We start from the raw sequence: 16,118 nt of genomic DNA on the forward strand, positions 1-16,118 counted from the left end.
GACACATCACGGGACAGCCTCGAACAGTGAAGACCGCTTTCCTTGTCGCTGGATTATTCTCTAGTCACGCACTGCAACGTACAGGTGAAAGAAGAATTAATTGGTTCTGGATTATTGATTTAACAAACAGTAAGCCCCAGTTAGAATACTCATAAAATAAGTAAGAAGATGATAGTGACACAGCTATGCTGTTGAATGAGACTGAGACAGTGATGTAAGTAAACGTGAATCTTCACTATGACATAATATACTCGTAACTGTGTTCCCGAGAGGAGGTGAATCCTCCTAAAGCAATAGTTAAGATGTCAATACTATAGAATAATCACAGAATGAAGAAATACGCACATGAAAGCAATGCCGATCAAAACGGTGGCAACGAGTCTAGCTCGGCGTTGTCTTCATCGACATCGAACTCGGCCGCTGTGGTGGTACGAGAGCAGAAGCGTAGCAAGTTTAAAATGCGACTCCCGGTGGTACAGTGGGTCACTGGAGGCAATCGTCGGAGTGAAAAGACTAAACGTGCCATCATTCCTACACCACCATGCTGTGGACTGAGCACTGCCAACGATAAGGAAATTCAAACGCAAAAGCAGTTTTCCGACAAATCTGTGCAATGTGACGAATTTGACGGTGGAATGATTAATTACAGGTGAGTGAGAAAAAATATTTCTTATGTTACATGTCCACTATAGGTTATGCGTGCCAGGTGGATTATTAAAACCACTATAGTTATCCTGATGAATGTAATGTGGGCGTCTTAGTGGAATATATATTTATTTTCGCTACCTTATTTGCTTATCTTTGGCAGATACTGATTCGTCTACAATATGTAGACTTCTTCAATGTCTTGTACTAACACTCCACTTTGTTTATGCACAATAGTTATAATATTGGACCCAGTAGGCAGTGTTTCTCAATATATGGATCAACCGGTGCACAGTGGGACTGAATAAGACGGTGAAATCTTTTTCTCCCCTGATTTACGTTTAAGAAAGAGGTTAGGTGTCTTCAAAGAAGTTGCTTAAAATGTTACTCAACATAATTGTCGCCAATGTTTGCATTAAGCCACAACTTTCTAATTTGGTATTTAACCATTTGGGTTAATGTAATGTTAATAGTATTACTTAACACAATGTTAAAGTAATATTAATAAATATATTAATAAGTTATAGAGCTTTGAATTTTAAGAAATTTTGCTCAAGGTACCGAATTTACATATCTAAACCTTAAAGAGATATAATTAGTTTTCTTTCAGGACTTCCTTAAAACTAGTTTTTAGTATTTTATTCATATTGCAGCAAGCCAATATGTCCTAGAAAGTTTGAGATCACATCAAAATGCGCAAATTTTTGAAAATTGATACCATTTTTGTTTACACCAAGTTTATGTACAGCAAATTCAAACTTAAAATAGTCCAATTTCTAAACTACATTTTTCAAATGGAGAAATTAGGTCACACCGGGTACATATTTTTAAATGTTCCTTTAAACACCGCCATTTTCTTAATATTCCACAATATTCTCAAATGATACTTCGTTCAAATTATCCCCGTTAAAAGGCAAGGCTTGTCGTTTCATTACCTATTGGCACTAGCGTGCACAGGAATCTTGTTAAGGAGGGCAATTTTTTTCTATGGTGCATTCAACCTGGGTATGGGGAGTAATCCAAAGTGCGTGGTGGATGGTGCTATCCATCCACCACTGTTTTCCTACTGTTCAATTAAGCTAATTTTATTTATTTTATGCTCTGGTGGTGGTTCATCTTCTTCAATGCAAACTGCTTTCAAACAGCCAATGGAAATTGGTAATTTAATCCCATCGACGATGTCGATAATGATCGATTCGTTCAATAGTTGCGATAGTATGCCTTTAACTGAAATGATACATTTGCTGCAATATTGTTGCCTTGGTGGTTGGATTCAGCTGAAGTCACGTCAGATGGTGGTAATAGCACCGACAAACCGACATGAATGACCAATAAGAATCGCATTCTCCTTTCGCATGTAAACAGTGCGCATAGCAGTGAACAAACAAAGTTCATGGTTTTAAAAAAATCCACGCTTCCATACTACCAACATGGGTATCACTGCGATTTTGTTTGCCCAGCAACTCGGTCGCTGTCTTCCAATTTCTGAACCCTGTAGGAATCGGATCGTACGAAAAGACCGGCAGCGAAATGTTTGTTTGTGTAGAATTGGTTCTGAAAATCCAGAATAACATTGAAAATAGTTTTTGAAGTTTCTACAATTTCTTGGAAGTTACATAAAGTTACAGTTCGAATAATATTTTGATAGAAAATGTTGTAATATTTTTTTACGTCATGCTCTTCTTTACAGGTTAAAAATATAAACCAAAGAAAATATATATTCTTCAGTTTCCTTTCTAAATTTTTTTGCAGTACATTTGTGTATATTTTGAAGGCATCGTTTCAGTTTATTTTTTACTATTTAAAGGTTTTGTAAGCCCTATATGCTGTTGTAGTTACACTTTAATATTACCGTTGCGAGTACGTTGAACTTGGTCATTTGTAGCAAAAATGGTAGTTCTATTTTTTTTTTCAAATTTGACCTAAATACCAAGGCTAAAGGTTAAAAAAATATGTAACGATTTGATCAAAAGCGCACAAAACTATTTTGACAAGCGAGTACAGTATTGTTAACGGAATGACGACTTGTGCGAAGGATTGAGCACGTCAACCCTGTCCCAAAGTACCGCCAGTCGGGGTGACAGAAAATTATGCCGAACATTCAGCATGTTTTAAAGATGAAATAAATGACAAACCTGAGTTTATTGCAACGCATATAGACAGCTGAAACTTTTTAGCCACGGTAACAAATGAATTGAATTTTCCAGAGAAGATTCTTAGACGAATTCTTAGTAAGACAATAATAGACCAAGGTTCAATGGCAAACTAATACCCACTTTTAAATTGGGGAATCCAAAAGCTATCTTTATACTTTGTACAGTTGCAAAAAAGTCCATCCTCAGAATACCTTGAGATTCTTTTCGAAATTAATAGAACTCTATGAGCTCTTTTGAAATTCTTCTCAGAAGTCCTCAGGAATTATTTTTAGAACTCTTCTTGACTTTTAATCATAACAATAATAGTTTCAGAAGAATTTCCTCAGTATTATCCAGAACTTATTCCCGGAATGAGCTATAAATTATCGGTACTCCTTTTTTTTTTTTTTTTTTTTTTTTATTAGAGAGATTTTTAGCCATAGGCTAGTTCATCTCTTAACTCCTTTGAATTTTCCTCAAAATCCCTTTGGAATTTCAATCAAAATTTAATTTTCTCGGTATTCTTTTCGGAATTATCTTGGAGCTATCTGCAGGATTCACAAGAAATTATTCGCAGAATTTTAATGGAATACTCACCAGAAATCCCTTGGAACTGTCATCAGAATTCAATATCCATGAGGTTTCAGAAATTTCTTCTGGAATGAACTTGAAATTATCATCGGAATTCGCTTGAAATTTTGCTCAAAATCTCTTTGGCATTTCACTCGAGATTTTCACGGTATTCTTTTCGAAATTTTCTTGGAATTATCTGCAGGATTCACTTGAAATTATTCGCAGAATTTTCATGGAATCATCCCCAGAAATCTTTTATTTTGGAACTGTCCTCAGAATTCAATACCCTTGATGTTCTTCTCGGAATTCAAGTTTAAGTTGTCCGTCCATTCACCAAAACGTCGTAGTTTTTCTACCAGAAATGTTCAATAAAGCTTGCCCCTCCATTCACCAGAACTGTCCAATTTTTACATCAGGAATGTTCAATTCAGCTTGCCCCTCCAGACAGCAGATTGTTGTAAATTACACCATACATTTTCAATACAAACTTGCCCCCAGGAGATTTTACACATTGATTACATTGACCAGAACGATGCAAATTTTTCACCGTTAATGTTTAATAAAAATTGCTTCTCCAATCTTCTGATTGGTGCAGATTTCCTTTTTCCATCTTGCACCAGACATTTTCAATATAGCTTACTTCTCCTATCATCAAAATGTTGCAGGTTTTTCACCAAATAACTCTGCCCCTATTTACAGATTTTTTTATCATAAATTTTTGTAAAGCAGCTTCCCTCCAATTATGATAATGGTGCAAATTTTACACCAGAAATTATTATCAAAGTTTCTCTATTCGGCAGAAGGATGCAAATTTAAGACCAAAAATTTTCCGAAAGCTTGCCCATCCGTTCACCAGAACGGTGCAAGTTTTCCACCAGAAATTTTCAATGCAGCTTAATTTTAAATAAAGCTTTCATTTACAAGTTTTCCACCAGAAATTTTCTGTTCATTTCATTTATCAGAGCGATACAAATTTTGCACCAGAAATTTTCAATAAAGCATGCTCCTCCGGAAGGGTGCACCAAAAATTGTCAGTGAAGTTTGTTTCACCATGCACCTTTATGGTGCAGTTTTCAGGCTTTGCCTCTTCATTCACCATGCATAATGGTGCAAATTTTCCACCATAAATTTTCAATGAAGCTTGCATTCATCAGAACAATGCAAATTATGTACCAGAAAAATGAATAGACCTTGCTTCTACATTCACCACAGTGTTGCGAACTATCCACCAGAAATTTTCAGTTAAATGTGCACCTCGAAATTTTTAGCGCGATTCAATTTTTCCTTCAGAGTTATTCATAAGTGTGTAAGTGTGGAAATAAAAATCTTGTTTTTAACCCACCCTGTGCACGCCAGTGACTATTGGGGTTTTCTTCACTAAAAGATGGTGGTGGTTTGGGTGTTTAACAATCGACTTATATGAAAGCCGTCAGCTGACATTAAGCTAAGATAGAATCCAATTAAAGGCGTAAATTCAGGCCATTTCTAGCTGCCCTTTTCTTCTATAGTCACTATATTCATAGTCTGGTGGAGACAATGATGGGAGCCAATTCTACTTGTCACTTGCGGGAACCAATCCAGCATTAATGTTTCCTTTTAGATCAATGTGGTCGAAGTATTGTGATCGTGACGGTAATTAAATTGAACAAACATTAAATCAATTCAGGTGGCAATTTATCAATGTGATTCTGAATGCTATTTTTACTTTTTTGATGGAGAACATCACCGGCTAATGCGATGATAAATAATTTATTTTTGAATAGATTTGTTTTACGGATGGAATGGTTATTTGTGCAGGTATGCGTTGAAAAGTGCAAGTTGATCAATATTCTTTTAATACATTTCCTCCTATTCCGTCTATCGTTAATAAGGATAACCTAACCTATCCCGTCAATAAATGTATACATTGATATTGATACCCAAAAAAAAAAAAAAAAAATGTTGCATGAAACGAAAACGTTCTGCAAAAGCTTCAGCATTTTCACGGGCAGATTATTATTGAAAAAATCAAAGTTGCCAGTTTGCAGGATTTTGAATGCCAGACTATAAAGATAGTGACTATATTCTCCCTCGCTGCCTCTCGATGTCACACGGTGGGGCCCTTCGACCAATGAGATGTAAACAGGTGAGGCCCAGATAAATTGTCGTCTTTCACAGTTGATGAGGACCTCAATTCATATCGGGAGAGTGGTAAGAGAGTATGGATTTGAATATTCCACACAAACGGACATGTTCGATGAGACGGACATGGTGCCCTTGGGATTGTGTGTGTGTGTGTTCAATCTAACCCCCCACTGGTCGGCAGTGGTATTATGGAAGAAATTAGCTTACAACAATCCTTGATGTATGTAATAATTTAAAGCAAGTTTAGTCAAGGAGTTAGAAAGCGATAGCTCTACTGCAGATTCAGTAACCCATTTCAGAATGCCTGATAATTCACGTCCATTCCGAGGTTACTTTCAGATACAATAAGCCCCGCATGTTAACACTACCGTTATCATATGAATAATTTTACTGCAAACACACTTCCAAATTTCGAAATGTGAAGTTTCGAAATCCGGCGCGTATTTATTAATATATGGAAATATGCATTTATGTTGATTTATAATCAGATGGATCTCATCAAATTCTGCCTCCTGCATCTCTTCACTAACGGTAATCGAAAAAATCTTCCGCGTTATTTTTACAACCGAACAAGACATTTTAAATTACATGCGAAGTTTTTCATTTGCACCGAATTTTTGCCTAACACATCACTCGCGTGCATCCTCCGGAAAGCAGAACGCCAGCACCAAGAAAAATAATACCCGGTAAAACACTTCTTGGGAGGAAGGCAAAGCACCAAATACGATAAGAAAAACCGACCAACGCGACACCACAGCAACATTGCTACTCGAAACAAATTCTTGTCCCAGAGTTTTCACGTTAATTACAATATCACTTAAAAGCTTTTTAAAACGTGATTGATCTTAATTTACACTTATCCACACGCGAAAACTAATATTTTTTTGACTTGATATAATTAAAAAATATGAGGAAAACAGATGAAATCAGCGCCAGCGAAAACGACGGATATGGTGCCCTTGAGATTGTGGCAAAAATCTGACATGAGGCAAATATCAATATTATAAAATTTCAAACGAGAATGGCGTGGACTAATCATGGTTTTTGTAAAGATTCTGATTTAGAGCACCGAGAGGGCGAAAATATTTGGATAGCGTAGAGCGCTACTTCGTCGTGATCGCCCATTACCGTTCTATCGAGCAGAAATCATCAATAATGTCAATGATTTCACCGTTCACAAATCAATAATATGTTTGTTCCAATGCGTTAGTTCATTAGCTACAAACGAAAAGCCTATTTGAGCGCATTTTATGATTATTTACACTCATTGTTCTCAAAAACAAAAGAAGCGCTTCTAGCGAATCATTTTTTTCTGCATTCATACGTAGGACGAAGAAAATCCAACGGCGTCTCAGTGCGTCAGGACGGAATTGAAACTCAGTCGTACAACGAATTTGGAATCAAGAAGTAGTGTTAGAAGCTTAACACGATTTCAACAATGTGTGATTCTTTATCAAACCCTTGGAAAGGTTAATGCAGACTGACTGTTCGAGAAATGTCTACGGTCCATACAAATTTCCAAAAAATGGTATGGACGATTGTCTACACGGGGTACCCAGGACATATCTGAACTTGGCCAATACGGTTTTGAGTCCTAATAATAACCTACGATTTATTTGGATTGTTTTGAAATTATAGAAAATGTGTAAATTTTCAATTCACCCACAACTTTAAAGAGTAGTGATTTTTTTTCGATCTTTTGAAAACCTGAATTAATCCTCTTGTGGTGAGATCAAATCCATTTTACCCTCGATATGACCTCCAATCATCTTATTTTCGGTTTCTAATGTGATTTGAGGTGTCGCATGATGGGTTTTGGTTGGCCACTTCCCCTGGGATATCCGGAACATGACTGGGTGTGGCCAATGTGGTCTTGAGCACCCAATATTACCAGGGTTGATCTAATTTTTGAATTTTCAAGTGATTTGATGTGTCGCATCATGGGTTTTGATTCAAGTCAGAAACTGTCCACGGTTATATTCATTCATTATGTCACGCTAAATTGAGGTAAAATTTACCCCCTCCCCCCTTTCGGCACGTTTTTCCTATACCTAATGCATTGCTTGTCACACAATCATAACCCCCCTCCCTCCTTAGAGCGTGACATAATATATGCATCACCACTAATACCCTTCTTTGTAATGAGTTCACTGTTAAGACTTAAAATAAATTGATATATGTAGTCCCGATTTCCTCTACAGCTAAGTGAATAAATTTTCCAAAAAGTTTCCAATATTAAGCTCCTATGATTCTGAATGCTACAATATATTACCCAACGATGAGTGCACCATGGTCTCTAATTCGTGAATTTCAGCTGTATTACTCATTTTATCAAACATTCGTTATGGCTCGTCCCTCAGTTAGAACTATATGACCGATAACGGTCGTGGCGGAAGTTCACACGTTAGGGTGCTGTTTTAATTGCCATATAGGTACAAAGAACACGCAAACCGATAGTTCTGAACAGAGCACGTACTTCCCGCAGTTTCAGTTGGATCGGTTCGAAAGTGAATGGTTCTTTTTTTCCGAGCTCTTGACTAACGAATGTGGTTCGCAAATGTGTGGACTTTTTGCGATTTTCAAGCAAATTCTACTGACCTGGTTCAGCGATGTGGAAGACCACGCCGTCTGGATCGGACACAAGCTATCCACAAATCAATTGTTCGAACAGTGTTTGGCTAGTGTAGTGCAGTTGGAACTGCAAAGAATGTCTCAGTCTCAGTGCACTGATGCAACGTCCGCCGTTGCAATGTTTGTATATTTTCAGCTCTTGTTCGATGCACTTGCTAATCGCGCTTCATGTTTTGATTAATCCATTCCAGATCTCAGTATATGGCTCATCAAGGAACAACAATCGATCCCATTAACGAGCGGCTAGACCTGATAAATGGAAACCATCATTTCCCCGTACATCATGGAGGGTGCGACTGCTGCTGCCTGTATTACGGACGAGATGTTCCAATGCTAGGTTCCCTCCCACTTCGTTCACCCCTGCATGACGCACGGCGCCGAAGTCTGGACCAGAGCAATGCGATCAGTGTTTTTCGTTCTTCTAATCGGTCAGTGGAAGTGGCTACCGGGAATCGAATTCCAAGTGAACAACGTTTATTCAGGAAAAATAATTTAATCTCCCAGCCAAGAGATAGTGAAATGTGGAAAAATAATGAAAATAGAATAGCGCATGGTGAAGGTGATTTGCGCACGGAAAATCGGTTTGGTTCGGCGCCGATGTTGAATTGTGTTACAGAATGGAAACCAGAAGACCGATCGTTTTCCAGAAAAAATGTGCATCGCAAAGTTGGTCGTGTGAGTCCGTTTGTAGCCCCTCGTGAAGAAGAAGAAGATTATGAAAAAGAATCCGAAGAAAAGGCGACAGACCAAGTGGAAAATAATCTATCGGCTGAGCTCGAACAGCAGGCCTATTTGGTGTTGGGTATAAACAACCAAGCACGAAGGCCATTTAAACGAAAAATATGTACCCCGTTCAACAAGCGGATAACGATGCCTTCGGAAACTGTCAAGGTAAGTGTTGTACAGTAAATCCACCTAGTACTGCATACGAAAATTATGTGGTTCCGTATGAAAAGAAATCCCAACTAACCGATGGCTGTAGGACGGATTTCTCTCTCTAATTTGGTAGTAATTAATTATTACCAAGAATTGCTGAGAAAGAGACATTCGTTCAATAGTCATCGGTCCATTGTGAGGAAAATATGTCTATTGGATTCCACGAAATATCTTAATCAACGTTTTTCAATCCACAGTGGGCAAAGTCGAGCCAAATAACGGAATTGTTTGAGGTCCTTAAAAGTTAGCTATTCTTAAGTAAAAATCCCAACAAATCGGTTTGTGATGGTTTCATCGACGGCAGATGACGGGAAGTGACTTATAGCCCTGATTTTCCTTAGATTTTTTTTTCGAAGCAGGGTTACTAACGGATCAATATTCTTTTATCACATCAACAAATGTTGGTGGCCAGGAATCATATACAGACTCCGAATTTGCTTCAGTTCCTCCGGGAAGTTTCTTAAAATTTGCATTGGGTTTCAATGCATAATTGCTTTATTCAATCCACATCGCATAACTTAATTAAAGTTCTTCAATTTGCCTATGCCTCTTCATCAAATCTAAGGGGGGGAAATCGAAGAACCTCTGAACAACTTGATTTTCGATGGACATAAAGCCGGAGGTGGTGAGTTTAATTCAACTCTAGGAAATCTTTCGGGTTGGAATTTTTCTCGTATTTCCTGGGCAATGCCCAATGGGCATAGAATATCATTGTGCTTGACATTAAATAGACAAGATCATGAGTTACAAGTCACTTTATCTTTACATCATCCAATACTGAAACTACACACTTGGAAATTATTACCGGCTTCGGTAATTTTTACCGAACTTTTGGCTGCTAAATTGCCCTATCAGTTTGACGAAGAACTCTGATTTCATTATCAACTGCTCCAACGAAGTGAGCGCACTTTTAGGGGAATACCGTATCTATAAACATGGTAAAGTGGCTTATGTAACATTGCAGAAATTACATAGAAAATATTTAGAGTATATCTTAGAATTTCGTAGCAATTAATAATTTTGTATAGCTTTTTTTATTTCGCCCTTTTAATCCGCATTTTTCATATTTTTTTAAATCATTACTTTTAAATCATTAAACTAAAAATTTATTTTTTTTGAATTTTTTTTGCTCGGAATCGAAAAGACATACATCACTGAGCTTTTAATATGTTGTGTAAAAAAGTCCAACTTTTTCTGAAATATTATAGCATTCAATAGTGCTTTTGAATGCGTGACCGAGAAAATCATTTTCAAAATGCTAAACCACAATTAAAGACCACATTCATATTTTCAATAAGAATTAGATTTAATAATCTTTGATTTCTCTATTCTAAAAAATCGGTCCAGTGGTTCAAACGTTATGATTAAAAAAAAAAAACAATAAAAAATAGAAAAAAATGCTGATTCTTCGGACCACTTTAACACGGAAATGGCCACCCTAATAATAAAAAATGGGTCTAATATTTTTCAATTAGGAAAAAACTACCAATTGTTACGAAATTATGAGATCCCACTCTAATTTATTATATGGAATTGCTGTTCGACGGAGTCAATGAAGAGACTTTTGGTTTGGTTTGCTTGCCAATGCAATTTAAGTTAATTAGGACGTACAAGATATGTTAAATAAATTTATGAATTCATGTAGAATTATTTATCAACAATTGGTAGTGGGTACAATGAATACTCAATGCTATGATATTTTGAATATTAGTACGTTGGAAATTTCACATTATCTCACGAAGATCACCAAGGGAAAACTTTAGTCATAGTGAATTTTTGTGAACTTTTCCTTCACTGCATATGAATATTGACCATACATTATTAATTTAACTTTATACCTTGCTCTTTTCAGCAATGGCCAGCCGAGTCGAATTTTGAAACTGATAATTACAACCACAGACATAGTTTTCCAGTTTATGCTGCGGATTCTCAAGGAACGGCCACCGATCAAGGGTATTTTCAACGCACTGATGTTTACCGGCAACCCATGCAGCATACTCACCACGTCTCCAGTACGATCGATAGTAGTTCGATTATGTTCCGCAGTACGGCAGATGATCTTCATAGATTAGGCAATATGGCATCCGAATCAAGGCAAAAGCGAGAGCGTAGAAAGCCCGACTCAATTTTTTTGAAACCAAACATTTTCGAGTCAAGTGGATTCCTCCCCGCAGCCGAAGCAGCGAGCATACCGGCCCCGAACGGTTCAAGTCTGTATAGCAGACTTAGTGGAAGCATCCAGAACCTGTTCATCGGCGGTAGAGGGCAGTCCGGTTCGACATCAACTGCTGTTCGGTCGAGTTTGAGTAAAAGTGAAAATAATATCAACGAACTTAGTAGGCGCCGTGCAGCACGCGATCGGTTTTTGCTTTTCGGTACGCGGGGTAAAGTGCGACAGCGACGGGCAAATAATTTTCTCACCAGTGGGGGAGGGAGCTTCTTCACCTATAATTACGACGAAGAGGACGAGAGCCGGTGGAAAAAATACTTCAGCTTCAAGATGAACCTACTGCGAAAGCAGAAAGCAAAACCTGATGAAGATGCTGGTTCGAAAAGGTGAGTGCTTGTTTTGATCATTTATATTTGTTTATGCCCGGTTGTGTTTATAAATTACATACATCACAATTTTGTACCAGCTTCAGTTTTGGCGCTACTAATATGGCCGATAAACTAAGAACAATTTAAGACCAATAACTGAAAAGGCCCCATCAGCTTTTGTAAACAAAACTTCTTTCATCCTTTTCTCGTGAGTCAGAGTTTTTTTTAAATAATAAATCCTAAGAAAACATTTCAGCACACTAGAAAAAAAATCTTATACATATTGTATTTATGTGTCCCACATATCTAGATAGAGCTGGAATTAGGGCGTAACAGCTTTTGTAAACAATGACTTCTTTCGAAGAATTCTAGAACGCCAAGGTTCACCCACACAAATCAAGATCACCATCGGATAGAGGAAGGCTTCTTCTATCTAATGGTTATGTTGGTTTGCGTGGGCGTACACTAAATTCCTAGAAATCGTTGAGAGAAGTCATTGTTTGCAACAGCTGTTACGCCCTAATTCCAGCTCTATCTAGATATTAATATCTGCATTCAGATCAACAGGTGAGATCTATGTGTCGGATACATACTTCCTCTGTGTGCACATAAATGCCTTGTGTGACCACATACAGTGGTTGCCTTTAAATTAGCACAATAGAGTTTTTGACGTTTAATCGGCGCACACTACTGCACCATTTAAATCGAACGAGTGCGAGCAAGAGGGAAACAGATTAATGGGAAAACAAACGTCCATTCATCCATGTCTAGATAGAGCTGGAATTAGGACGAAACAACTTTTGTATACAATGCCTTCTCTCGTGTGCTAGCTAGATAGAGAAAGACGATTAAACGCCAAAAAGATCTACAGACCAATTTTCATCAGGGGTGGGATGTGGCTGTCAAATACGAACAATCGTCGCCTACCTCGTATAACTGGTTCCAAACGTAAACAAGCCAAAAGAAACCTACATGGTTTGTTTACGTTTGGAACCAATTTCAGACAAGAATGAACAGTAGGCTGATTTGACAGCACGTCCTCCTCCAGATTTTCATACAAACTAGCCAACTTTGGCATGTTGCAACTATGTTTTGTTATGATCAATTGAGCTGAAATTCAGACACAGAACTACTGTAGTTTGAATGTATCACTATATAACTTGCCAAATAAAATGTACATGCAAATTTCAAAACATACTTGCACACATCTCACAGCAATTAGAATGTTGCAATAATTTTAATATGCGCTATGCGTGTGCTGCATAGCAGTCCCATTAGCAGTTTTAGAGGAAATGAGTTATACATTGGAATCGATTGTCAAGTACCACTTTACAATGTATTCGAAAAATTTCCTACTTTGTTCAGAAAATGTCACGAAAAATACCAAAACTATAAGAGCCAAGAAGAAAACAATTCACCAGCATTTTTCTCAGCTTGCTGTTTTAACGAATGGGACAACTATGCGGGGTCTTCCTCAGCTCAGTCGGTAAAGGCGCAGCTACAAAGCAAGACCATGCTGAAGGTGGCTGGGTTCGAATCCTGGTCCGGCCAAGGAATTTTTCGGGTTGGAAAATTTCTCGACTTCCCTGGGTATAGAGTATGATTGTACTTGCCACACAACTATACAATGGTACAGGCATCGAAAGCTCTCAATTAATAAGTTATACAATAAGGTGACGATGAGACTCATCGAGACGGGGGGACAAGCCAAAAAAAAAACTAATAAAGAAAGACAAAAGGAATACATTTTTTATACTAGACATTTGCAGAAACACATAAATCGACTGCATATAGCAGAGATCGTGGTTTCCCAACAAGTGTCTGATAGGGACATAGGGCTGTCTGCCTTGGTCCTCGAGGGTGTTCAAAAGTCGTTCTCTGGCGGCGTCATTATCCGTACATTTCCAAACTGCCTGATCGATATCATCTTAACCGTTTCCACATCGACAGATGTCCACGAGGTTTAGTCTATGGAGATGTGCATCAAGCGAATAGTGGTTGGACATAAGTCTACTCATAATACGAAAGAAGTTACGACTTAATTCCAAGCCTTTAAACCACACTCTCGAAGAAACATTAGGAATATGAATGTAACTACTGTCGAAGATTTCCAGTGTCCTAATCGGATTGTTAGCTCGAAAGGGTACTCTGATGTACTAAATGGTAAAATTCATCATGTGAAATATGCTTACAATACGCCTTCCTGTGCGCCTGCCTTTGCGAGAGAGGTAATCATATATGATCTTTCGACCAGCACACTCATCTGCTCCCTTACCTTTGAAAGGAAATAAGAATAAGATGAGTGTCTAACTGTTTTCATCTACCGAATCTGACACTATCCCAGAAGATGAAGTTATGGTCTGCGGGCATGTTGGAAATCATCCCCAATGCGAAGTTGATTGCTGCCAGCTCAGCAACATAAACGGAACAAGGTTTCTGAAGTTTGCTGATCGGTTGGGAGGTTGATCAAATAAACCTGAATCCAAAACCACAGACTTGTTGGTCTAACCCAGTACAACAACTTTTTCCAAGACAGCATAGCTTAATATATTGAAACAAATGAGATAATCCATCAGAGCTACTATTAGTGAAAATCTCATAAGCTGTTGGTATTCTTATTCGCAGATAAAGGGTGTCCCACATCAAATTGCATCACGGAAAAAAGGCTGTAAAAAATTACCCATTGGGTATTTTCTCTTGAAAATTTGGGTAGAAGTAGTTTAGAGTGTATTGTTTACACTGTATTTTTATCGCTGTAAGTTTTTGGGAAAAATGACGTCACCCGAAAAGCAACGTCGGGAATTGATTTTGCGCAAGCACCTGGAAAATCCTTAACTCTCTTATCGGGACATCGGAAAACAACTCGGAATCGTGCAGTCAACGGTGAGTGTTGTGATTAAACGTTACTACGAAACTCTGAGCATCGAACGGAAGGAGAAATGCGGTCATAATGGACGTTCTATTAGTGATCAGGATCAGCTGCTTGTTTCATGGTCAGATCATATTCAATCGAGGAAGTGCGATTGGTGAAGTGCGCATCACACAAATATCGGGGCTGCAAACCGTTAACTACTTTAAAAATGAACACCATAGTCAAATATACAATTCTTTGCTTCACCGACAACCATTGTAAGGCGTCTAGCATCAAAGTTGAGGAAGTGAATCTATTACATCTCAATATCAAACGCATTATTTTATCCTGCAAGCGCTGTAATCTTAATATTTGTGTTTTTTAGCCGGAAATTGAAGGGCAAAAGTCTAGATGAGGAGAGATGATTTATTTGTATAGCAGTATTTTACTGGCAATAGTTAAATCGTTTTTCAGTCGACATAGAATTCCATACTTCTTGGCAATTTTCTTGATGGCATTGTCTATGTGAGAGTTAAACTTATGTTTGTCATCAATAATCACGCCAAGATATTTAATCTCCCGAACGCGATCAATAGTCTCATCATCAATTACAACAAAGACGTTCTCAATTACTTGATTCTGAGAAATTATCATAAATTTAGTTTTACTTGTATTCAATTTCAATTGCTTATACTTCAACCATCTACTTAGAGAACGCAAATCTTCATTTAATTGTAAACGGCATCATCTAAATCCTAAGCTGCAATGAATAATACAGTATCATCTGCAAAAGGATGAATGTCGCAAAATTGTAAAACACGTCGCAAATCAATAATATACATAATAAATAACAGGGGCCCTAATACACATCCATGGGACACTCCAAGGTTATTCTCCACGTGACTGGAAACAGAATCATTTAAAACAGTCCGTTGAGTTCTGTCAGACAAATAGCTTTCAAACCATTTATATGCAGTACTCATAATTCCAAAGCGCTTGATTGATCTTAACAGGCCTAGAAATTGTTTCAAAAGCGCTTTTTCGATCAAAAACAAAAAATAAAAAACAAAAAACAGCATCAATTCTATCTTTACACTCCATACATATCAACAAACTATTACTATTTTAGAAATTTGTTGTGAAAGGCCAGCTGTTGAAGTATTTACCAACAGCTGGCCTTTCACAACAAGTTTTAAAATTTTCTCTAATGTGTGCAACATATTGATGGGACGAAACTCTTTGGCTTTAATCGTTCCAGCAACTTTTTGAATAGGAACCACTAAGGATTCCTTTTAAATTTGTGGCACATGTCCAGTTTGCAATGATTCATTAATAATGTCCAGGAAGATGTGGCAAATGACATGAAAGCAATCTCGAAAAAATCTATCATTAAAATTATCTACTCCAGCCGATTTTCCTAATGAAAAACAAATAACTCTAAGTTTATCTAATGTAATTGGGTGAAAACCTTCAAATCTACAACTATTATTAACTGGCTGATTTATTTCGTCAGGTTCATCGACCAATTCAATGGATTGATTAATCAATGAAATAATGTCGACAAAATAATCATTAAACTTAGATGCAATTACTTGTTCTGACTGTTCTAATGTGCTATTCAAAGTTATGGACCGCGGTTTGCCTTTACTAGGTTTTAATAAAGATTTAAAATTTTTCCATAAATC

General features: G+C 37.4%; 1 protein-coding gene across 2 annotated transcripts in view; it reads left to right on the forward strand.

Annotated features, from left to right (window-relative positions):
* The window catches only part of stac (C2 and C2B_Munc13-like domain-containing protein staccato), an 87,359-nt gene continuing 71,241 nt past the window's right edge, over window positions 1–16,118 (forward strand). Inside the window, exons 1-3 of one of the 2 annotated variants that reach the window (XM_065224844.1) lie at window positions 1–649; window positions 8,300–8,999; window positions 10,897–11,600. In XM_065224844.1, coding sequence (XP_065080916.1) covers window positions 330–649; window positions 8,300–8,999; window positions 10,897–11,600 — 1,724 coding nt within the window. In that variant the 5' untranslated portion in view covers window positions 1–329. Of the gene's footprint in view, window positions 650–8,003; window positions 8,229–8,299; window positions 9,000–10,896; window positions 11,601–16,118 lie in introns of those variants that run through there. The other variant, XM_065224845.1, reaches the window with a different exon arrangement.

The sequence above is a fragment of the Ochlerotatus camptorhynchus genome, unplaced genomic scaffold, assembly GCF_037179485.1.
Source record: "Ochlerotatus camptorhynchus isolate MF236.1 unplaced genomic scaffold, CSIRO-AGI_Acam_v1.1 ptg000216l, whole genome shotgun sequence".
NCBI lineage: Eukaryota > Metazoa > Arthropoda > Insecta > Diptera > Culicidae > Ochlerotatus > Ochlerotatus camptorhynchus.